This window comes from Maniola jurtina, chromosome 17 (genome assembly GCF_905333055.1).
Source record: "Maniola jurtina chromosome 17, ilManJurt1.1, whole genome shotgun sequence".
NCBI lineage: Eukaryota > Metazoa > Arthropoda > Insecta > Lepidoptera > Nymphalidae > Maniola > Maniola jurtina.
This window is the reverse complement of record NC_060045.1, coordinates 12,856,874-12,881,362: the sequence shown is the minus strand read 5'-3', so window position 1 is coordinate 12,881,362 and position 24,489 is coordinate 12,856,874. Positions and strand designations below refer to the sequence as shown.

The window sequence follows — 24,489 nt, the reverse complement described above, 5'->3', positions numbered from 1 at the left end:
GTGCGTGCCCGGGATAGAACCATAGACATTTCAAATAGTACCTAAGCTTAATCTTGATCAATACCTATGCCACAAACAGCTGTAAAATTACTTTTTGATTGATTGATGGGTAGGTATATTAGGTAGGTATCAAATTGACCAATTAATGTTTCTTGGTCATCATTAAAGATACGATTGCTTGATTGATATAGTTAGTAGGTTAGCACTTAGATTTTCTTGTCCATCATTATTTAAAGATCTTTCTCAATTATTCAAATATAATAGTCAAAAGATTCGTTTAGTAACGTCGAAACCTCTTCAGCCAAAGTCGTAATTATACACCTCTAAAATCCGTCGTAATCGCCCCGTTCTTTATAATTGCAGTCTTTCTCTACGATAAAATCCATACAATAGGAATTATTTCCCGTGATAATTTCAATTCTTGACGGCCATTTTGAAATATTCACTTGCAGAGATTTATTTAAAGATCGGTTGTTAGACATAACTGGTATATTAGCCATAAAGTAAAATGAGCAAAATCAAGTAATTCTTATAAATTTGAAATCTCAATACATCAATGGTTTAGGAGGCAAAAAATATGCAATAATGGAAGCACAGCTGTAGAACGCTCTGGGGGTATACCGACAACGTCTAGAATCTAGATCATAATGTATTACAACAAAATTCGAAAACTAACGGCTAAAATATGTTGGTTTGAAAATATTGATTAAGTAGTTTTCAAAATATTAACGTAATATTACTAAAGTTTTCGATCACAAATTACTCTCGAACAGAGATGGGGCGGGTCAGCTAGTCAATACTCAGTCGGTCTCCGAATGATTGAAAAAAAAACCGGACAAGTGCGAGTCGGAGTCGCACGTGAAAGGTTCATTTTCATGGTGGCAATTTCGAAATTTTATTATTTGTTGTTATAGCGAGGATAGAAATACACATTCTGTGAAAATTTCAACTCTCTACCTATTACGGTTCATGGGATATACCGCAGTGTCCGTTGAACAGGAATAGAGAATGGGTACAACGGGACTGATTTTTAATAATTTTATTCTAATCCCGCTGGCCCCGTTAATGGGGACACGGCTGATGGGGCCAACGGGACTACACGGATTACATCCCGCTGATAGAGAGGTGGATGGACGGACAGCGGAGGCTTAGTAAAAGGGTCCCATTGGCACCCTTCGGGCCCTACGGAACCTTAAAAAAGTACATTATAAGTTAACAAGTATAGGAAATCCGAGAAGCATTCAAGCGTTAAGTTATTCTAGTCACATCAATAACAAGTTCTGAGTTCTTTGAAGCTAAAAGAAACCTTTTACAGGCGTCGCTAACCATATAACTTATACGATCCACTCTAGGACTCCTGGGTATGGTGAACCCATGTTATAGCGATGGCTCGTGGGATATTTATGGTGGGATCGTAATTAAATTGGTTTTATCTTGTTAACGAAACGTCATGGGGTGATAAATGTGGTTCCGATTTCCAAATGCATCTCTCTTCATTAATTTCTACATGTTGATTCTCAGAGTAAAAAAAACAAGAGGGTAAAAAGTTCTTAGAAATTCAGATTACTAAAAAGATTTTTTTTTATAGAAACTAGAAATCTACATAGCTCAAAAGAGTATTTGAAAGGTACTCGTAACTGTTACTCGTCTAGGTATATTATTATTAAAAAATATAGACGACTAACAACTAGTCTATATTTTTTTTACGGAAATCTACACGAAACAGTTGGGTCTAAAACGTTGGATAAAAAACAAAACCACTCAGGTATTTTTCCGATATACTTACCTATTGCACGTTAAATCAAAAACTTCGGATTTTTCCATTTACTTGTGTTATAAGTCCTCCCTACCTACCAAATTTCATGATTCTAGGTCAACGGGAAGTACTTTATAGGTTTTCTTGACAGACACGACAGACGGACTGACAAACAGACAGATAGACAGACAACAAACTGATCCTATAAGTGTTCCGTTTTTCCTTTTGAGGTACGGAACTCTAAAAAAACCATTTTAGCGTTTTAATTCAGTTTTTCACCGGGTTTTTAATATGAAACATTGCGGCATTTAGCGTCGCTATTTCGCAAGAAACATACTTACACCTACCATCAGATAGCGATCCTCATTAGCTCGCAGATATGAGATGTGATACGAGACAGAGCTCATATTTAAATCTAACCAGAGTACTTTTACTCAGAGATTATCTTTTGTTACTCTTTAGCGGTTTATGCCATTAAGTACGACCTCAGCAGTCGCTACTGATATCTGCTTAGATACCCATATATATATCAGAGGATTGTTATATACCTAATATATGCCAATAGTACAATAGGATTATATTGGTACTCAAAAGAAGTGTCAATAGGAACCTTCTAGGCAGAAAAACCCTCCGAACAGGTCGAAATCTTAACCACTTTTTTTCCGCTGGTAAATGATCATCACCGATTTCCTACAACATACGATGCGAAGTTGTTTATCAGTATTCCTTCGTTAAGAAAATGAAAAATGAAAGTAAAAGTTACGCTGTAAATAAAGTTAGGTACAATAAAACACAAAGTAGGTTGCACAAATTGTTATGTGCCAAAGTTAACAAATTCTGATTTTTGCAATCTATTTCGCTTTTTTCGCGTTTAAACTACCGTTACCTAAACGTAATAACTACGTTAATAACGTTTTTGGTTACCATTTTGCTTTTATTAATGGTCAGTTTAACACTTATCGTAACTCTAGTTTAACTACCTGTCGTGCAACTGGACATAAATCCATATTACATAATCTTATCGACCAAATTAAGACCTTATCTTTTTTATGACCACTTTTTATTTGTCTATTCCGCTGAATATGCTATAATAATAACTTAAGCCAATTATGAACTCGTAACTTTTCGGTTACGTCTTTATATGACGACATATTGTTTGTATTAATTTATATGTTGTATCTTTTTCGTGTGAAGTACCTACTTACTCATTCGCAAGTAAGACGACTTAGGTTCTATTCAATAGTACTATGAGTTTCAATTATTGAGAAGGCCATTGACAGAGCACTCAGCACTCGCCTACCCAGACAAGTTTGTGATTTATGAAGTAACTACCTTGCTGATAGTCTTCCTTATAGAGATGCATGAAGTTTATAAACATACAAGATAGATAAAAAATTAAAAAAATATTTTCTGTAAGGAGTTAAGTACCTAAGTATTTATTGGGTAGGTATCCTTTAGTAGCGATACGCACTCATCCGATCCGAGTCCGTGGAAATATCTCTCCGTCATCCGTGACAATATCTCGGATGGGCCTCGGATTCAAATCGGATGTATGCCGTACATAATATGTCATAAATGTCCACAGAATAGCTTGGATTTGGATCAGAGATCGGATTAGTGCGTAAGCAATATCCAAGTTCGGTCCGAGTTTTTCATATCCGTATTTTCACGACTTCAGATCGGATAAATCGCTCTTTGTATACTTCTATATGTTACGTATTTTATAAAAACAAAATTTTCACATAAATAAACATATTTTTTAACCGACTTCCAAAAAAGGAGGAGGTTCTCAATTCGTCATCAATCTTTTTTTTTGTTTAAAACACAAACAAGTAGACAACTACGTAATATATTCTGGATTCCTATAATCATACCTATCCACCTTAATTAAAACATATTTTAACGGTAGGCTATTATTAGCATTTAGCATAAACATCCAAAGTGCTTATTAAGGCAAATTAGCTACCTATCGTTTTCCTTACAATGACGTGATTAGTTACTAATTTTACATTCATGAGCATTTAAATCTCTTAATTAAGTTTTATGATATCTTTAGCAATATCTAGATGTCCCCCTTCTCATTCTGATAAGAGACTCGTACTCAGTAGTGAGCCAGCGCGGCGATATGGGTCGGTAATGATGATGATGATAAACTGACTGACTGACATACCAACATACAACTTCAACTTCTAAGTCTAGAAACTTGATAATTTACATACACGTAGGTCTACAAAGGATTTTCAGAAATTATATCAGAGCTAAGCGGGGTATAATTACGACACTGAACGAAATTAATTAGTTTCATTGGAGGAGCAAATCCCTAAATGCAACCTGTTGAAATATCTACTATTATTAATATTATCGTTCTGATAGGTATCACGAACTTTGGACTCTAATTTATCATCACAAAGGTAATTTTGCTTGGAAATGAATTCAGGTCTGTATTCATAGGACCAAAAATATATAGATAAAAAAAAAAGATTTTCATGATAAGTGTAATATACACAACTTTCTCTTTACTTTAGACAACCACAGAATAAGAATTAGGACCTTCCGTACAATACAACCAAATTAGCAATATGTAGGTACTTTACGCAAGTGAAGGTTAACACTGATGAACAGCCTTTAATCGTAAACTGTGCAACCAGCCTTTATAGGCCCAAAATAGCCGTTACGGCCACTGCATTTCACTCACAAAGCCACACACAGCTGCCAGTCGTTATGGCGTCATGTATTATGCCCGACATATTAATGTAATGCGAGAATACATTAATTATTGTTATGTAATCCTAAAATTCCAATTCGCACTTGGCCAGTGTTGCCTAACTGAACTCTTCTAATTTATGAATATATTCTTTCTTGTGCTTACAATAAAATCATTTCTTCGTCCTTAGATCCATACTTACTTATAACATAACATTATAAATGCGAAAGTGTGTCTGTCCGTCTGTCTGTCTGCTACCTTTTCACGGCCCAAGAGATTAACCGATTCTGACGAAATTTGGTACAGGGCCAGCTTATATCCCGGGGACGGACATAGGCTACTTTTTATCCCGGAAAATCAAAGAGTTCGCACGGGATTCCTTAAAAACCCATCCGCTTAACCGATTTGTATGAAATTTGGTACCTAGGTAGCTTACGTCCCTGTAATTGACATATAGGAAACTTTTTATCCCGGAAAATCAAACAGTTCCCACGGGATCTTTAAAAACCTAAATCTACGAGGACGTAGTCGCGGGCATCCTCTAGTACCTACATTATAACTTGACTTATAGTAAGTGAGCCGTCGGTCATCAAAAACAAAACATTAGTATTCTTGTGCGATCACTCGTGATTCGGTCGCATTGTTTCACACTATCAACTGTCTTCAAAGCTAAAGCCTTCCGCGTGCCGAGCCAACGGAATCTAAATGAGGTTTTTTACCGCACACACGATCACATCGGAATGGGGTTTTTATAGTCAGCTTGATGATTTTATATTGTCGATCTAGATATGTCACATTTGCGTATCATTAACTCTGAATATACCTACCTAGTACCTAGGTTATTTGAGTTTTACTCCAGTCGTAACCGCTAGGATATGGAACGCCCTTCCGGCAGTTTTCCTTCAAGTTTTAATATGGGTACCTTCAAGTCAAGAGTGAATAGGCAACTTCTAGGCAAGCGCGCTCCATCTTAGGCTGCATCATTACTTGCTAGCAGGTCTGATTGCAGCCAAGCGCTAGTCTTACTTTAAAAAAAGGATCTGACCAAAACGTGCGGTCGAAGTGCACCCAAGCACCCAGGTGGTGAGGGTGAAATTGCTTGCGGTGGCAAGCGTCGTCGTCACTTGCTAGCAGGTCTGATTGCAGCCAAGCGCTAAACGCTAGTCTGTAAATTAAAAAAAAACCAGCCGCAAAGCATCCATTGCGTTCCGGTTGCGAGCTGGAGAGCCAGTTCCACCCCCTCCCAACTCCTTGAATGGTGTAATTCCTGTGGTCATTGGGTCATTTAACCTGGAGACCACCGATGCTGTATCATTAGTCAAATTTTTGAAAAGCCGGCAACGCATTGGCGGTGCCTTTGGTGCTGCAAATGTTCATGAGCGGTATTAATCACTTAATAAACTTTATTTTTAATTTTATTTTTAAAGTTTCTAACTTAACATTATCAAAGCGTGCATCGGAGTGCGCCAAGTTAAGTTCCGAGATGAATTAATGTCTTTAAACCACGAAAGCCTTAGATCTTGATCATAAGCAGACCCTATAATAATAATTAAGGCAAGCAAGGTATAAATAACGGTAAACACGATAATAGAGATACTAATTGGTACTACAGATACACAGGTATAATAAAATTCAACTATCGAACTATTATTAAAATGTAATTATTAAATAAGTATACCTAACAGTATAGGTGCACGTATAAATACGTTGAAAATGGTTTTCTAATGAACTGTCATTTTAGTATTATCTATAAGATATTAAATACGGATAGCTTATCTTTATCTATGTCTAGACCTAGACATAACTATGCCGTTTTATGTGCATTTACATAATCTTGTTAGACTTGTCTAGATTCCGTGGTATCGTGGAACTGGTTTGTCGATCTTTGACTCTAATAAGACTTTGAGAATTTATCAAAAATAAAAAAATAAATCTGATTCGTCATAATAAGAGTTGTGCTCAATGCCTCCGCGTATGCGCTATGCCTAGTATCAAAGTTTAATAGATATACCTACAGTGTGATTTTTTCTACATTTGAAAATGGCATGGATTTTTCCAAAAAATTATACCCAGTATTAATGAAATGTTGTATAAGTATTCTAACGATACCTCATACCATAAATTAACTACTATAATATAGACCCATGCATCCAAATCTGTTCAGGCATTTACCTAGAAGTTATGGTGCCTAGTGGAAAGAAGAAACTTACTTAGATGAACCCTGAAAACATTAGGTCCTTTTTAGGATTCCGTACCTCAAAAGGAAAAACGGAACCCTTATTATGTTTGTCTGTCTGTCTGTCGTGTCTGTCAAGAAACCTATAGGGTACTTCCCGTTGATCTAGAATCATGTGGCAGGTAGGTGGGTTTTATAGCACAAGTACAGGAATAAATCTGAAAACCGCGAATTTGTGGTCACATCATTTTAAAAAAAAATATGTTTCAATTTTCAAAGTAAGATAACTATACCAAGTGGGGTATGAAAGGGATTTATCTGTACATTCTAAAACAGAGTTTTATGTATTTTTATGCATGTGTTTGATTTATCGTGCAAAATGTTGGAAAAAATATCCGAGTTCGGAACCCTCAGTGCGCGAGTCTGACTCGCACTTGGCCGATTTTTTTTGGACAGTTGCGGTCGTGTAAAAAGCAGAACCCTTTACAACAACCGCGATTTTCGCAGGCCATGACCTCTTGGTGATGATCTAATAAGCATTGTGACTACTAGGCTACCGCTGCCCTATAAATAAAAAGATACATGTACCCTGTACGTAGCATCGTACCGGAACGCTAAATAGCTTTGTACTAAATCTCAACGTGTGATAATCTTGCGTAGTTTATGTCGCGGATACTAACGTCGGAAGGGCTTGGCAGTCTTTATGGTCTCTATTCAAGCGTGTATTATTGTTAGGGACCACCGTGCTTCACCATGGACTATGGTGGGAAGTTAAGTTAAAGGCAATGATTTTTTTGAAGCGAAGGCGTAATAAAACTCCACATAAGCAAAGCTCATACAATAGGGATGACTACTAGTCAAATCAGTGGCTTTTTAACAAACGTCAAAACACTCGCTTGTATGAAATTCACAGATGTTAGGTACGTCATAAACATATATGACATAATATCACATACCTACTTTTTTAATTAAATCGATACCTAATTTACAAGTGTAAATTAAAAATTTATAACACCCCCGACAAGTGAAGGTTACAGTAACTAGAAAAGAGCTGATAACTTTCAAACGGCTGAACCGATTTTCTTGAATTATAGCTAGCCACCTTTCAAACAAAAAAAAAAACTAAATTGAAATCGGTTCATTAGTTTAGGAGCTACGATGCCACAGACAGATACACAGATATACACACGTCAAACGTATAACACCCCTTTTTTTGGGTCGGGGGTTAAAAATGATGAATGTCGGTCCAGTGGGTTAGAGGTCGCCCTACACTGCGTTTGCTGATATGCGGTCTTCACTCCAGAACACGTCGGCCCCAGCGGCCATCGGTTCTGCGACAGACATGACCAGCTGCTCACTGCCACGTTAGCTAATTCGTTGAGCTATGTTGACTGATTATGTCAAATCAATACCCACAGTTGTTATCAACAGGCATTCATTAACTCTGGGACCATAATGTAGGTAATTATAAGTAAACAACGGGTTTCAATAGGCAATACCGCTACATCTCCTAAAACAAACCGCAACCTAATGGTACAGAAAGACAATTGATAAGTACGTTATTCGAATCGAAACAATGGCAGTCTCGATCGAGATGCGCGCGCGATTACGGTCTTCGAGTGTTTCACGTTCTTTTGTGCCATAAACTACAGTTTTTCTTTTCATTTACCTAAAGATATGCGAAACAACTAGAAAAATATGGAAAGAAACGAGAAAATATTACAAAAAAATTGCCGATAAAACACGAGAAAAATAAAATTGAAAGGCGATAAGTACACTTATTACACTTTATTTGTTTTGGCAAATACCGCTAAAGTCTAAAAAGCTGAAAGCAATTTACATCGCAGGCTGAAAAACTGGAGTTCAGAACTGTAAAGCAAGTTAGATTCCAAGAAAAAAGGAAATTCGGAAAAGTCTTAGAAAAGTTCACCAAAGACATTTCTTGTGCTTCAATCTGTATGGATAATTATCAAGGACCGCAAAGACCAAATACCATACAGCCCATTTCTGATAAATACTTGACTACAGCTGCTATCAAATGTATAATTTCATTAAAAACCACGCTGGATTATATCACTCTCCAAGTAAGTTCTATTCATAGAAACTTTTACGATATAATTTTTAGATAATTACTATGTTCACTAGTTAGTATTGCAAAATAATCATGCAATTTCAATATTTTATACTCTACTATTTCAATACATATTTATGTCATTTTGCTCTTTTGTTACTTGAAAGTAACTTGAATGCAGGTAACATCATTAAGAAAATAAAAAGGAACTCTATTCAACGCGCAGAAAATGAATGCAGAGTCAATTTGCTACGTTCCATTTAGATCGAGAAGATTTATGTTATTCATAAAATATAACGTTTTGATTGATGCGTTTATACATATAATTTATTTACCACGGCTTGAATAGCGCGGTGAGAACGTTATGAAATATTTCAATACGAGTACCTACTTACCTATTGGTACACCAAACTTTATTTTTTTCGTTTAGTACTCCTTTCAGTTTTCATACCTAGCTGTAGCTATAGACAGTAGCTATCTATATTTAGTTTTCTGTGAAACCTTTGCATCCAGCCAAGAGAATCTTACCTAGAATCTTACCAAGAAACCTAGGTACCTAAATCACTACTAAGTTTATCTTATAGGTATTGTTATAAGCACCAAAAAGATTAAAACTTAATAAATGGCCCAAAGTTCGAGAAAATGGAGTTGGTTTAAAACCAAAAAACTCATATTATGTTTGATAAACTAGTAAGCAAATAATATTATGTATTTACCTAGATATTATAGGTAAGCATGAGCATTTAACAACAACTTGAAAAGTTACTTTCAGAGATAAGATTACGTCCTTATTGTTTTCGCCTATACTTATAATATTATAAATGCGAAAGTGTGTCTGTCTGTCTGTATATCTGCTACGTAGTGATGGCCTGTGCATTTGATATTTGGTAGAGGTAGAGCTTGTAGATATACCAGAAACGGACGTAGACTTTATTCTTGTGGTGGAAAATCAAAAAGTTTCCACGGGTTATAACATTCTCTACGTAAACGAATTCGCAAGCATCTTCTATTTTGTACAAATATAGCTTGTATCTTGGAGACAGATATAGGCTACTTTATACCCCGGAAAATCAGATTTTTTTTTTTAATTTTTTTTCAACATACAGAAAAAAAATTAATATTAGGTAGCACGAGTAATATGTCTGCGCTTTACTTCTTACCTACTTATCGTGAAAAATACAAATGAATAAGTAGGTATTACTTAATTCTATCCCTAGGTTCCGATGGGATTTTTCACGTCGACGAAGTCACGGTTATCATCTAGTTAAATTATAAATTTATACACACAAAAGATAACTTAGATCAATAAAAAGATACAGGTACATAGACAAAACATGTGTCAAAACATTAAACGTATCAAACACGATGGGTTTAGACGAAGTCGCGGGCGGTCGCTAGTTCGGCGTGCAAACAACTCGTGCGTGTATCGTGTTTGCTCTACACTGTAAATAAAAAGGTTCTACCATCTCACAATATGTAAGCAGATAGTATGCACGCAGGCCCACGACTAGACAGTCGGAATACAACCCCCAGATTTTAGCTGGTTCTTCTCTGTTCTCATAAGATTATCCAAAAATCAAAATATTTTTATTCAATTAAACTTTTACATGTACTTTGGATCTTAAAAGCTACCGACCATTGGTTCGGAATGCCTTTCCTACCGAGAAGAACCAGCAAGAAACTCGGCGGTTGCTCTTTTCAAAGATTTTGGTATACAATATGCCATGTATAAGTAATTGAAGTCCCCGCGCATTGCTGGAGCGAGCTGCAGGTCAAATCCACGCTCTTTTATCATTTACATAATCTAATCGATTGTATAATTTGCTTTTCTCAGAAGCATAGTTTTAATAGTTTTTTTTTTAACTTGTGTAAAGGCAAGTCCAAAATTGATTGCGGAATTTTGTTACAAAAGGTTATACCCATTCTCATAATTAATTACTTTTGGACCTTCCTGAGGCGGAGCAAGCCTGTTACGGTGTGTTAGTCCATATATTATGGACTTCGACGGACACACACCACACACACACACACTACATCAACTTTGTAATATCAGCGGTCCATATAAAGAATACTAACCACACGAAGCGAAGCAGTGCTGCTAGGTGATTCGCTAAATCAGTGTCTAACACTGAACAACAGCCACCGAGTTTGGTTAGTTTACATTGCTGCTTCATTGGGTGTCATGAAAATATTTTTTCGTAGAAAACCTTCAATGGATTAAAATATGAGCTCGGTGGCTATCATTCAGTATTAGACACTGAGTAAGCGAATCACCCTGCAGGTCGAGTGCCGGGTGGCTCTAATCTCTAATGAGCTATGAGCTATGAGCTTTAAGTATTCATCAAAGACAAACGATATGAGTTTGTAGATGTCTGAAGTCTGCATGACCCTTTTATAATGTACCATCGTAAAGTCGTACGTGAAAGCGTTTCGCATTTGATATTCATTTGTTAGGAAAGCTTGTCTTAAATGTTTTGAAGTGAATGGAAACTTGGCTGGCTGTAATTTATTATGGTCACTATACTGTACAAGGCTTATCAACCCTTCTTATCCTATAATTCTGTTCCTATGTAATAGCATAGAAATAATAAACTTCACATTAAAAAAAATAGATTTTATTAAAGCACAATATGAAAGCTGAAGCGTTCTGGTTCGATGCTGCGTAGAAACCAATCAGGGGTATAGATTTAATTTTTTTTTTCTTTATTTATTTAAGGGCTTTGATACATTTAAAAGTACATGTCAGCCCTATTATAATCTAATTAAATACAACAATACAACAAAATTCTTAACCTAAGATTTAATTAAACTGATATATACCCCTTATGTAAGATCGTTTCCATATCTTACACTTACCACCAGGTGAGATCTCGATCGCAGTCAAGGGCTAACTTGTATTGATATCGGAATAAAAAAGGCTCCACAAATTGACGAGCTCCTAGAAGTTGAAGGCCTGAGCAGTTATTGTCTCGGAGTGGTCGTCACCTGTTGTTCCCGTCATCCCGGCGTCCTAGGGATGTGCTACATCATGCGAGTCTCAGTATGTGTGTGTTTGTTGCAGTGATGGTGTGAGCGCATGGGTGGCGGCGCACTGCTGGAGGCGGCGGCGCGGGGTGACGCAGGCCGCGTGGCTAGCTTGATCCGAGCTGGAGCGCCCGTCGATGCTACTGACGAGGTAACTGCTTCACTCCTCATCTCTTCTTCTTCTTCTTCTTCTCTCTCTGGGCTGGTTTCCGCACTTAAACGTTTCCGTCTGTTGTGCGTGTGTTGCCCCTCCCCGCCGAAGTCTTCACTCCAGCCATCCAAGCTCGCTCCAGAAGCCAAGTAGACCGCCCAGGTTGCCGAGGACCACACCTCATCTCTTCATCAGTGCCGTAGCCCGTAGCTGGGGCGGTACCAGCGGTGATCCTGGAGGGACCCTGGAGGGACGCACAAAGGACCAGACCAGGATCAAGTTATAGGTCCTATATGATACTTAGTAGCACACATGCAAAACCTACATACATATAATTAAACATCACGTAATACGAGTGGAGGCGCACCCTTTCATCGTACGTTACTTTTTGTCGTCTCTTTGATTGTTCGTTATGTCTTTTCAATACAACTTCCCGGTGAGCTAGAGGCTTTTTAAACAGATCAGAACTGGATACCAATACAATATTAACTCGCAGTCTTGTCTGTCTGATTGTTTCTTCGGCATACATTTTATAATTGATTTTTGCCATCTTTGAACAAGGTAGTAATAGCTGATGATTTTCAAAAAAAAAGTTATGTAGCAAGATCATTCTACCTAGTCTAAACATTATCCCAGTACCCTGTCCGTACGTGTATGTCCAACTTTATTAATTGTCCCCATAAGCTTTTTATTGTCATGAATAATTTAACATGACTTTTATTGGAAACGTATTAAAACTCTGATAGATGATTTAAGTCGATACAGGCTTAAATGGGCGTCCATTTAGCAAACTGTCGTAAAGCTATTAAATGCACATAGGTACGACATTATTTTATGATTGTAAATAATTGATTTTTGTTTGCTCAACAAATTACTATCCTAATAGGTTCCATCATCATGATGATCAACCCATCGTTGACGGGTCTGCTCTCAGAATGGAAGGGTTTGGCCATAGTCTGGCTTAGTGCGGATTGGCAGACTTCACTCACCTTTGAGAATATTATGGAGAACTCCTAGATATGCTCACTTCCTCACGATATTTTCCTTGCAAGCAAGTGAGACCTAATTGCTTAAAACGCACATAACTCCGGAAGTTTGAGGTGCGTGCCTAGAATCGAACCCCGGACTCCACGACTAGGAGGCCGACGTGTCATCCATATACCTAGGTATAGCCGGCGGTAAAAGTGGTGAAGGTGATATAGCTTAGTGGCTAAGACATCGGTCTCCTATTCGGGGCCTCCAGGGTTCGATTCTGAGCATAGCATCTCCAACTTATCGAATCTATGTGCTTTTTAAATTTAGCAATTCAATATCACTTGTTTTAACGGTGAAGCAAAATATCGTAAGGAAACCAACATGCCTGAAAGTCCTCCAAAATGTTCCCAAAGTTTCAGTCTGCCATTCCGCATTTAGCCAGTGTGGGGGCCTAAATCCTCCTTGAGAGCATTCTGAGAGGAGACCCTTGCCTCAGAATACATAATAGTACAGCCCTTGCTTAGTAATGGCACAGGGCCGGCGTTGGGGTGTTGATGATGACGATGATTATGAATCAGAAAAAAAATAGTTATAGGATCACTTTGATTGAAGAGGGATACTTACAATAAGTAAGATTCTCATTACATTCATAACACTCCATGCATTTTCCCACAATAAAGCATCATACCTATCTATAATGTTATTATATCATAGTACAGTAGATATTACATTAAATTCCGCTTTGTCAGGTCTCTCGAAACCAATTATATGGTAGCACTATCCATATTAGAAGTACAGGCGCCCCGTGGCGAAAGCATTCGATATCCTTGCCTTGTCGTAAATCTTATTCGTTTGTAATATTATTACGTTCGTTCGTACATTCGAATTGTACTTAGTCATAATATTATTAAACTTTAAAGAAGTTAATGGAGAATGCAGATAACATTGATCCAAACATCCGATTTGCCTTCCTGGTAAAGTGGGAGTCAGACTCGCGCACCGAGGGTTCAGTACACGGGATTTTTTCTATTATGCATAAAAATAAACAAAAATCTGTTTAAGAATGTACATGTAAAACCCTTTCATATGATACCCCACTTGGTATAGTTATCTTATTTAGAAAATTGAAACACATTTTAATTTTTTTTTTTTGATCACAAATCCGAAAACCGTGAATTAGTGGTTACATCAGTAACCACTAATTCACGGTTTTCGGATTTTTTCCTTTGCTTGTGCTATAAGACCTATCTACCTACCTGCCAAATTTCATAATTCTAGGTCAACGAGAAGTATCCTATAGGTTTTCTTGACAGACACAACAGACGGACAGACAGACAACAAAGTGATCCTATAAGGGTTCCGTTTTCCTTTTGAGTACGGTACCCAAAAAAAACACGTGGACGAATTTGCGTACATCATCTATTTGTACAGAGGTAGCCCTAGCTTGGTAAAGGTAGGTAGCATGAATTTTTTGACAAGATTTTCTTAACTAGTGTACAATGAATATGTTATATTTATGGGCTTGAAAAAAATTACACAATAACACTTTTATTCCTTCTTTATTTAAAACATACCTAGAGCAGTCAAGTAAATTTTGTAGATACCTACCTGCCTACTTTTCTTTAAGAGTCTATCGACTATTCAAATTGATACATGCCGTAATGTAGCATGCTAAATAAGTACATATCGATTCCCTTCGCCGAGAGCCCTAGAACCATAAGATAAATCGATGAATAATAAAACGATATAAGATATTAGTTACATCTCGGATGGAATCGGAAAGCCGATACATCAATGTAGTCCTCAAGCCGTGGACTTACGCATACGATCTATCAAAGGGGCTGAACTTGAAAATAAATAAGAGTTGAAAGCAAAATGATTTATCAAATCATTATCTATATCCACACCACTATACATATTCCAAATGCAAAAGTGTGTGTCTGTTATCTTTTCACGGCCCATAAATATTGTGTAGGTCGATTCCCGAAAACCTGCATCAATCATTATTACAATCGCAATTGATGTGATTGGCTGAATTTACGGTATTCTTGTTGCAACAATGCATTGTAGCCAATAGTGAGCGAGCGCCAACCAATCAGAGGTGATTGCGATCGTGACATAGTAGATGTCATTCTACCGCAATCGGGAGCATCCTGACTAACTGATTTTGACAAAATTTGGTACGACTTCCAACCCAAGGAAGAGCATAAGCTATTTTTGATCGCGGAAAATTAAAGAGCTCCCATAGGATTTATAAAAACCTGAATCCACAACAAAAAAGTCGTGAACATCATCTGTTTAGAGATACGTAGCTGTACAAAGATCAGCAGTCAGTTTTCTAAACTTCTCCTTGTCCATGGCTATAGGCGAAATAGTCCTCCGACTGTTTTTATTCCAGTCCAGTCGCTTATGTGTCGTCTCTTCTTCCAACCCCTTTTTTCCAGCGGTTTTATCCATCATTATTATCTGCACCAGGGAGTTCCTGTCGTGTCGCAAAATATGGCCAAGGTACGAGATCTTACTCTGCTTGGTGGTTCTGACTAACTCAGTGTTTTTCTGTATTCGGACAACTTCCAGCATTTATGCGGAGTATATTGCGATACGTCTACATCTCTACGATCTTTTTTGCATACATTACAATACTGATTTATCTACATGTCACACTTAAATCTGGACTGTTTTTTTTTTTCTTTATTTATTTAAGGGCTTTGATACATTTAAAAGTACATGCCAGCCCTATTATAATCTAATTAAATACAACAAAATTCTTAATCTAACAAAATAAGTCTTTCTCACTATCCATAATTTGATTTAGAAAGCAGCCATGTGCAGATGTCATTAAATCCCCAAACCAAACCGAAATATACTTCATAATCTCCTCAATAATAAAACTTTAGGACTGCTTTAGACACTGTTTGAGAGTCGTCCATGACTTATGGATGACCCCAGGTCTCTTGAACTCTCTACACTTAACATACAGACGAGGCAAGCTGATTTTAATTTATACTACTCAGAATACATTATGAATATAAACGATCTATCTCTGTACAACATCGACGCAGCGCGAGCGTTGACGCGCAGGGATGATTGATGAGTGTTGGTCGCTTGAGAAAATGACTGCCATGTCACCGTAGCTATTAGTTATTATCGATACAACGATTAGTATGCAATTAACTTGTGCTATTTATATGTATCAATAGTTAAAAGCTTGACTGAGCTAATCATTGATGGCATCTTGTAATCCATACAGCTAACGAACTTGCTCGTAGATGTATAAATGCGTAAAAAATTAGTTCGCAGGCGCCATTTTAACTTTATGTGTCAAATATCATGTCAAAAGCCAAGGTCAAAAGTATGATTCTAATCCTAATTTTAAAGGCCTTTTTTATTTATTTTTTATTTTTTAACCCCCGACCCTAAAAGAGGGGCGTTATAAGTTTGACGTGTGTATCTGTGTATCTGTGTGTCTGTGTATCTGTGTATCTGTCTGTGGCATCGTAGCGCCTAAACGAATGAACCGATTTTAATTTAGTTTTTTTTGTTTGAAAGGTGGCTTGATCGAGAGTGTTCTTAGCTATAATCCAAAAAAATTGGTTCAGCCGTTTAAGAGTTATCAGCTCTTATCTAGTTTTCTTCTAGAAAAGAAGGTTAGATAACCGTTAGGTTCATAATATGATGTCAATTGACAAATGTCAAGTTGTCAAGATGGACGTTGCCTAAATACATAATTATTTATTTCAAAATGATGTTTAGGAAAACTCAGAAACTCAGATAGTAGGCGCGGAATAGTCCAAGAAAATCAGTTCAGCCGTTTGAAAGTTATCAGGTCTTTTCGGTCTTTTCTAGTTACTGTAAACTTCACTCGTCGGGGGTGTTATAAGTTTTTAATTTACACTTGTAAATAGATAATATACCTACTTAGTACTTACGTTTGATTAGATGGCAGGTAATTTGAGTTGTAACATTATTTCTAATAGTTAGGTTATTTGAAGAATTACGAATCGGTTCACAAAACTCACACAAGATTCTAAGTACATATCAATTATTCCGCAGGCCTATACTCACGTGTTTAGTGGACGTACAAGCCAGACTAGTTTCGAACCCATTTGGGGCCTTCCAAGATTTTTGACAGCGCTGGAAATACTGGCGGGATCAAGCTTCTAAGAATTTGTTCAAATCGGAAGTAATTATTTGCTTTAATCTGCGACATATTAATTGTTCTTATCTAAATCTTATGGATAACTTCCAATTTTGATCACAACTTTTCACCAATCAAAATATATCAATAGGTACAGTAAAAGTGAAGGTACCTAGGTGGTAACTCGTCGAACGTCTCAACAAAACTTTAATGAAGTGGAAAAAGGTAATTAATGTCAAATGGACACACGTGCGTCGATACAACTTACAAGTTAATTTTTACACATTACCTACTCATAATAACAACCTACATCCGTCCGTAACGAGATTTGAAATTAATCTTTTTAAGAAAGTGGCCGAAACGGCACGATTTCTATTAATTTTTGATGGTAAAATTTTGAACAAACTTTTTCCTACCTAAATATATAAAAAAATATATATTGTGCTAGACTAGGTATAACAAACTTGCACCTATAATATGATCATCTCATCGCGCGCCGGTTCACTACTAAGTAGGTACGGCTCTCCTCTCAGGATAAGAAGAGTATGGCCATAGTCTACCACGCTAGCCAATTTGGACTTTACAGACTTTATTTAGAGGTGGAAAAAATTAAAATATTGAACTTAGTAGGTAGTGGGTCTTAAGGTCAATATTTCAATTTTTAATCTAACTGTGTCTGGCCTCAAATATACGAACGATTGCTATCTACTTTCGGTGAATGTTAATTAAGAGACCACTTAGCCAAATATATTAGCCAAAGATGAATTTATGACTTCATACAGAACCGGTAAAATAATATTTATATACTAGACCCGCCCGACTTCGCACGGGTGCAAATGTAGATACTAATATGGTGTCAGTGTGGTTATTTTGTCACACTGATAATATTTCAAAAGGCAGCATTTTCGATGGAAGCTCTTGGTCGGCTTGGTTTCTTCCGACATCTTGAACAATAAAATTATCGTGATATTTCAACAATTCAATACCTACATATAAACCTTCCTCTTGAATCACTCTTTAATGATGAAAACCGCATTAAAATCCGTTGCGTAGTTTAACAGATTTAAGCGTACAGAAGGACGAACACCGGGAAGCGACTTTATTTTATACTAAGTATGTAGAGATAGTTGTTCCGATTTCTCTTAAATAAACAGTTGCGTAAATAAGCCGGAAATAATCCAAATTTTAGTGTCTATCATAAATCGATAAGTATAGCCGTCTAATGAGTATAATATGTGTCTGCATGCTAATCAGTGATCTGCTTTATTTGAATAGTCGTAACTCATAGCTGGCTAACGACTGTGTTTTGTTATAGGCATATAAAGTGAAAGCCCGAGTGAATATTTTTAACTCGTAAGTCGTAATACCTAAATAATAGTCGTAATACTCTATTAGCGGAAAGAAATTAGTATATTCAATTCAATTCAATTCGTTTATTTATCGGACAACAAGATCTATTTTAGTGTTGGTAAGAATTAAAACTTAATTACTTACTATGTTAGTACTTAAACACTAGTATAGTAAGGCCTCTCTCTTTTACGTAATCCCATATAAACGATAGAGACAAAAATCTCAGTGAGCGTTAACCATTATACTTAGTCACTAACCAAACACAAACGAAATTACCTATGTTTTCGAATTGAATTTCACAAGTTTTTGAAAACATTTTCGAATTGTATTTCGAATGTTTTTTGAAAACATGTGTGTGATTGGTGACTCAAAATGGTTAACACCCACTACATTTTCGTATTTATCATAATATGCATGGGACTACGTAATAGAGAGAGAGAGAGAGAGCTCTATATTAACTTAAGTAATTATGCGACATTTTTGGCAAGGTTGAACTTTGGGCCCTAAATTCTAATTTACAGCTCTTAGAGATTATTTTTGAAATGGCTTCGACAGAGGAACTGGACGGACTAAAAGATTCCTTGTTTTACAGGAAAAACTAAAAATACGAACCTGACCTGTGACATTGGTTACTTTTTACCTCTGATAAAACTGGTCTACAATGCATAAATTTAGAGAATTCACTCGCCATTTTTGCTCTATGTGTGAACTGTCATGTCAAAAGTACAATTGTTGTTTTTGTTATTTTTTGTGTGGCTTTTGTTGTGCCACACACATGTATACAAATTATGCTGTATACAACACAGCATAATTTCACTTCGGCACTATCGCGTAGCTTGGAAAAAACAAAAAGGAGATTGCTCGGTATACCCTTAAATCATACAAAAACGGCGAATGAGTTCTCAAAATGTATGCACTATGTGCACTACTACACACTCTTCTGAAGAGGAAGAAATAGAAGAGTGAATTGACAATTCAAAAACAATAATGTTGTCTGTGGTTCTTAAACCCCGTGTCGGCAATAACGCAGAGCCAATGTCCAATACGTGAAAAAAAACGTAACACAGAAACCGGTCGAAGTATCCGAACTAGTTTTTTTAATGATCCCGGTTCTCTCGATATGGTGTTGGTTGCGCCTAGATGACAGATGGATAAGGGTATCGAATAAATTATAGATCGAAGTTGAGAAATGCACCTAGAGTGAGGGATAAAATGTTGGTTAATGCAACCAGGAGCGGATTTAATCTGACCTACCTTCAATACAATTGAATACCTTCGGGACAAGAGTAAATAAGCATCTTCTGGACGCTTCAAGCTAGACCTCGTCATTACTATTTCTCATACATGATTGTCGTCAAGCGCAAGCCTGTCTCTCATAAAAAAATTAAAAAAATTGGGGTTAAATAAACTCGTCTCAAAAATGAAATTGATGTGAAACTATGCAATCAAAATAGGTATAGGAGCGTCTATGGAAATACAATTAGAAACATTTTTTATTCAAATGCACTTTTACTAGTAGGTACTTTTGAATCGTCAAATTAATCTACCACAGCTGCACTAGTTCGGAATGCCTTTCCTACCGAGACGAGCAAGAAGAAAAGAGTCATCCTAGTTGTCTACTTAACTTTAATCGCCTGTCATTGATTTAACTTTAACTGCCAAGTGCCCCGTCATTTAAATTAAGTCATCTACTTAACTTTAACCTCCTGTCATTTATTGCATTTAAGTTACTTCTTTAACAGAGACCAAAAAATGCGAATTCTATACTCGCAATTTTTTTTTTGGTATAGAACCAAGATTCGCTTTTTATTTAAACACCTTTGCGTAGTGAGCACTGAGCCCTCTGTAGTCTGTACATATCATTGTAAAGTACGGACTACGGAGTACCTACTTGTAGGGTCAGTGACAAAGATAGGTTGCATACGTCCATACCCCATAGTCGCACACTGGCGGATGTAATAAACCTAGCTTTTCTATGGTACCTACTTATTACGTAGTGCGTGGGTACATATAAATTGTAACAGTAATATTGTTTGCTATCGTAATTGATTTGGTCTCAGCCTCACTAATAAAACCAACTTTTAAATTAACCCATAAATATTATAACCACGCCCGCTTAATTACTAATCTGACGTAAATCCGAGACATTGCATTGGTTTGTTTCAATTCGGATAATAACCATGTGAATGTGTTCCGACCGTTAAAGTAATGAGGTTTCGGTGATTTGTAGCTTGTTAACACGTAAAAAATTGTTTGACTACTTTTAGGTTTTGGTTAGATTAGAAGATTAGTATCCGATAGATCAGTGATTACTTGATTAGTTTTATAGAGAGTTGGTACCTACTACGGTTAAACAACCGTGAAAATGTAACAGGCATACAAATATTATACTTTCACATTTAAGTAGGTAGATACAAGTATTTGATACGCTTACAGATTTTCTTTTAAATATTGCCCGCGAAAAAAGAGTTACGTAACTGACAAACCAATCGCACTTCCGCCTTCACTTCAGCATAGATTTCGCCGTTACATACCTAATGTAGACACATTTCTGAAAAAAAAGCTTGGAAGACTGATACTGGGTACTGATGTCCGACTAGCAAAAACCATGTAAAGTATTAATTAAAATACAAAAAACTGTATCTATTGTTCATGGATCTTATCTATTGCAATTTGCAACATGCTGTATGCCTCAACAAAAACATAGTCCCTTCTATAGACGTCTTAATAAAATTCTAAAATATAGACTTCAAACGTCAATTAAAGTTAATTAACTTCATGCGATGTTACATTCTCGCTCTTAATAAATTTTTCTTTTTTTTCCAATGAAAATCAACGACATGTATACACTACACTAGATGGGACATTCTGAACGAAAAAGGTCTTCTATGAAGCTGCCAAAATTAGTAGGTATGACTGGCTAATTCTGTTTTACACACTATCTAAAATAATGGGCGCGTTTAGAACTCTCGTAGCTTTAGTTTTAAGTTTAATTAATATCACCACTATATCGTACAAGTTTAACAATTTCGACCATCAAAAAGAGTACAATAATTGTACCTACTTTGAATAAATGATTTTGACTTTGACTTTAACAGGCTTAAATGTATCGCTCTACCTTTCATAATGCGCCCTGCGGAAAAGGATAGCACTACTAAGATTTAGACTTCTTTTCGTTTAGTTTAGAGATTAAGTACAAAAGAATTAGCCATACTGGTCAAGTTGCCAAAAGCAAGTTGCAGCCCGCAAAATTTTTGTTCGTAAATACCCGTCTAGCGCGTAGTGTTATAGAGGTCATTGATGAAAATCCAATTTGTGAGCTTTTATGATGTCAAACTTAGCACCAGCTTGTTTATTAGTTAATCTGTACATTTCGCGCTTGGGAGCTAACACAAATTATGTATATTATCGTGTTATTTAAATATTTCATAAATAGGTACCTATCTTGCGTGTTAGTAAGTACTATCCAACACACCTAGTTTCTCCATTCACCAAAGGTTGCCTGGTGGTGATTGCTCTAATCAATAAGGCCGCCTTTGCATACAATTGTTTTCAGGTTTATCTGTTTCTTCCTTTTGTGTTGATTATTTCATGTTTTGTGTGCAATAAAGTTGTTATCATCTACGAGTATCTATTTACCTATCTTGTAAAAAGTGGTGCTAGCCTAAAGGTTTGAAGAGGTCGGTCTCCTCTTCAGGAGGTCATGGGTTCGATCCGTGGCACGCACCTCTTACATTTCGGAGTTGTGCGCGTTTTTAGGCAAGTGGTCTGTGGCGCGTTTTAATATCACTTGTTCACAAAAGGGTGTGAAGTTTACCAATCCGTGGCTAAACTGGCTCAGCGTGGCAGACTATGGCGTAAACCCGTCTCATTCTGCTCTCCTCTAATATCTAATAGAGCTAAAAGTCCTTTGCAACATTTTGGTTGCCTGGAAAATCGCTACGTAGCGATATGGCCGCCAAATTGTACTTGCTTATACCTTTCTTTTGCTTTGTACGTATGTGTTTTTTCTGTATTAATTTTGTACAATAAAAGTATATTCATTCATTCATTCATTGTGAAAGGGGACCCGTCCTCAGTAGAGCGCCGGCAATGCATCATGTTGGATGATGATGAACCTGAGCTAGGAATAGCCTACCTTAGTATATTATATTTAAATTATTCTTATGTTTTCTTCCCTACATTCTTCTGTAGTGTTTATTTATGCGCACTAGGCACAACAAAAAGTGACCTGTTCGCTACGAAAGTATAAAAACAAACCCCTGCAGTAATCGCATTCACATGTTTTTACGATAAAAATAATCACATTACAGGTTCTCAAGGTGCTCACAACTAATTTGAATTGAAGGTCTACTAAACCGGCCGCATATCAACAGAAATTATCTGTCAGAAAACTTTCTGTCGCATTCACTCTACGAGCACCAGACAGAAGCGTAGGTACGTCCGATCCGGCAAAATTCTGATAAGTCTGCGAGGTTTCGTAAATATTAGTAGGTACGATTAGACAATTTTCTCAAAAAAGAAAGAAAGAAAAATATTTATTACGTAGTTTGTAGATACTGTGTGTCATGCGACACTGGCCGCTACCGTGATTGGCGTTACAAGTTACAACCGAACTCAGGCTGAAATCTATAGAGCGCACTTTGACTTTGCTTAGACTTTAGACACTTTTAAAACGAGACAGCGTTATACCGCTGGCATAAATCTGTCTCGGTTTAACTAAAACTTAGGTCTAAGCAAAGTCAGAGTGCGCTCTATAGATCTCGCCCTTAGACGCGGGCGGTAGGGTACCTACCTATTAAATATTATAAAATGCACTGAACATCACGGTAGAGATTTCGTTACGCTACAATGGAGCATACGGAATATTTCCATCCTTTGTCGTTCAGTGGTCCAACGTGCGTGTTAGAAAGTTTTCTGTCAGACAATTTCTGACATTGTGCGACCAGCCTAATGACTCTGCGTAATAAGCTCGTTGGAAGACATTATAAGTGACATTCCATATTTTTTATTCGCACCCTTAATTAACACGATGCGCTCTCATGAGCCATGTTTTTTTTTCTGATTTTTTAATCACCATGCGATTATGTCAGAGCCATGTTTTCGTGCGTTAAAAAATGACGCGAACCGCAATTACGAGTTTAATTGACTTTAATGTAGATTAGACATAATTTTTAGGGTTCCTTATCTCCAGAGAAAAAGAACCCTTAAACGATGACTTCGTTGTCTTTCTGTCGTGTCGTGTCAAGATACGTCAAAGGACTCAGAACCTATAGGGTACCTACTTCCCGTTGACCTAGAATCATGAAATTAGGCAGGTGCCTTACCAGCGATGTATTATAGTACCTACATAATTTAAAGGAATTTACGAACTGCCAAACACAAATGAACAAACACGGTTATCTCAACAAGGTTAACCCTCTCGTAGTCTGAAAATAGTTTTCAATTTTCCTATCAACTTTATATCATTCCATAGCTGCGGTATAAAGTTTATCTCTTTAGCTATGTTACTCCGAGGGTTATAGATTTCTAACCAGAGCTCATTAAAATAAACCAAAGCGCCGGCCGCTACCATATTCATTAGCATGAGATAAAACCATGAATGAATGAATAAAATGAAGCAGGAAATACCTACGGTGAAGTTGGGAGGCATTCCATTCCTAACCATTTAATAAACAAAATCGGTCAAGTGCGAGTCGGAGTCGCACATGAAAGGTTCCGTACCATTGTATATAATTATGTATCTACAGTAGGTAGTAGGTACTACCATTTTTATAAGTAACATCGGCAAAATTGAAGCGCAAAAATCAAAGTGCAATTTAACGCCAACTAAAATCCATTGAAATAAAGACCTTATTGCCTGGCGTTAAGATTTTAAACACAAGAACAATAGAGACTCGTGCTATCTCGCTCATAATTCCCGCGTACAAAGCATGGCGCTTAGGCAACAACCAATAGCGGTCGGACGCGCTCTATGATTGGCTGAGATATTTACGCGTTATTCAAAAATAAGATTTCTGCGCAGGTACATCGGCGAAACTTATAATTGTTAGTAGATACTGTACTTACTTTTTAATTTCTATTAAATTTTCGCGGCGGCCATTATCAACTTTTTTATTACTTGCCTATTATTATTTGTTGTAG

General features: G+C 36.8%; 1 protein-coding gene and 1 long non-coding RNA gene across 2 annotated transcripts in view; one reads left to right on the top strand and one right to left on the bottom strand.

The window, feature by feature from the left end:
* Window positions 1–24,489, top strand: part of LOC123873705 — a 55,012-nt gene that overhangs the window by 24,983 nt on the left and 5,540 nt on the right. The window contains exon 2 of the mRNA XM_045918696.1: window positions 11,769–11,882. Within this exon, the coding sequence (XP_045774652.1) occupies window positions 11,784–11,882 (99 nt within the window). The 5' untranslated portion in view covers window positions 11,769–11,783. The remainder of the gene's footprint in view (window positions 1–11,768; window positions 11,883–24,489) is intronic.
* Window positions 6,232–24,385, bottom strand: LOC123873748. The gene is made up of 3 exons (XR_006797738.1): window positions 24,226–24,385; window positions 12,964–12,967; window positions 6,232–6,242 (listed from the first exon to the last, which is right to left on the bottom strand). It is a non-coding gene; the product is annotated as an uncharacterized LOC123873748 (long non-coding RNA).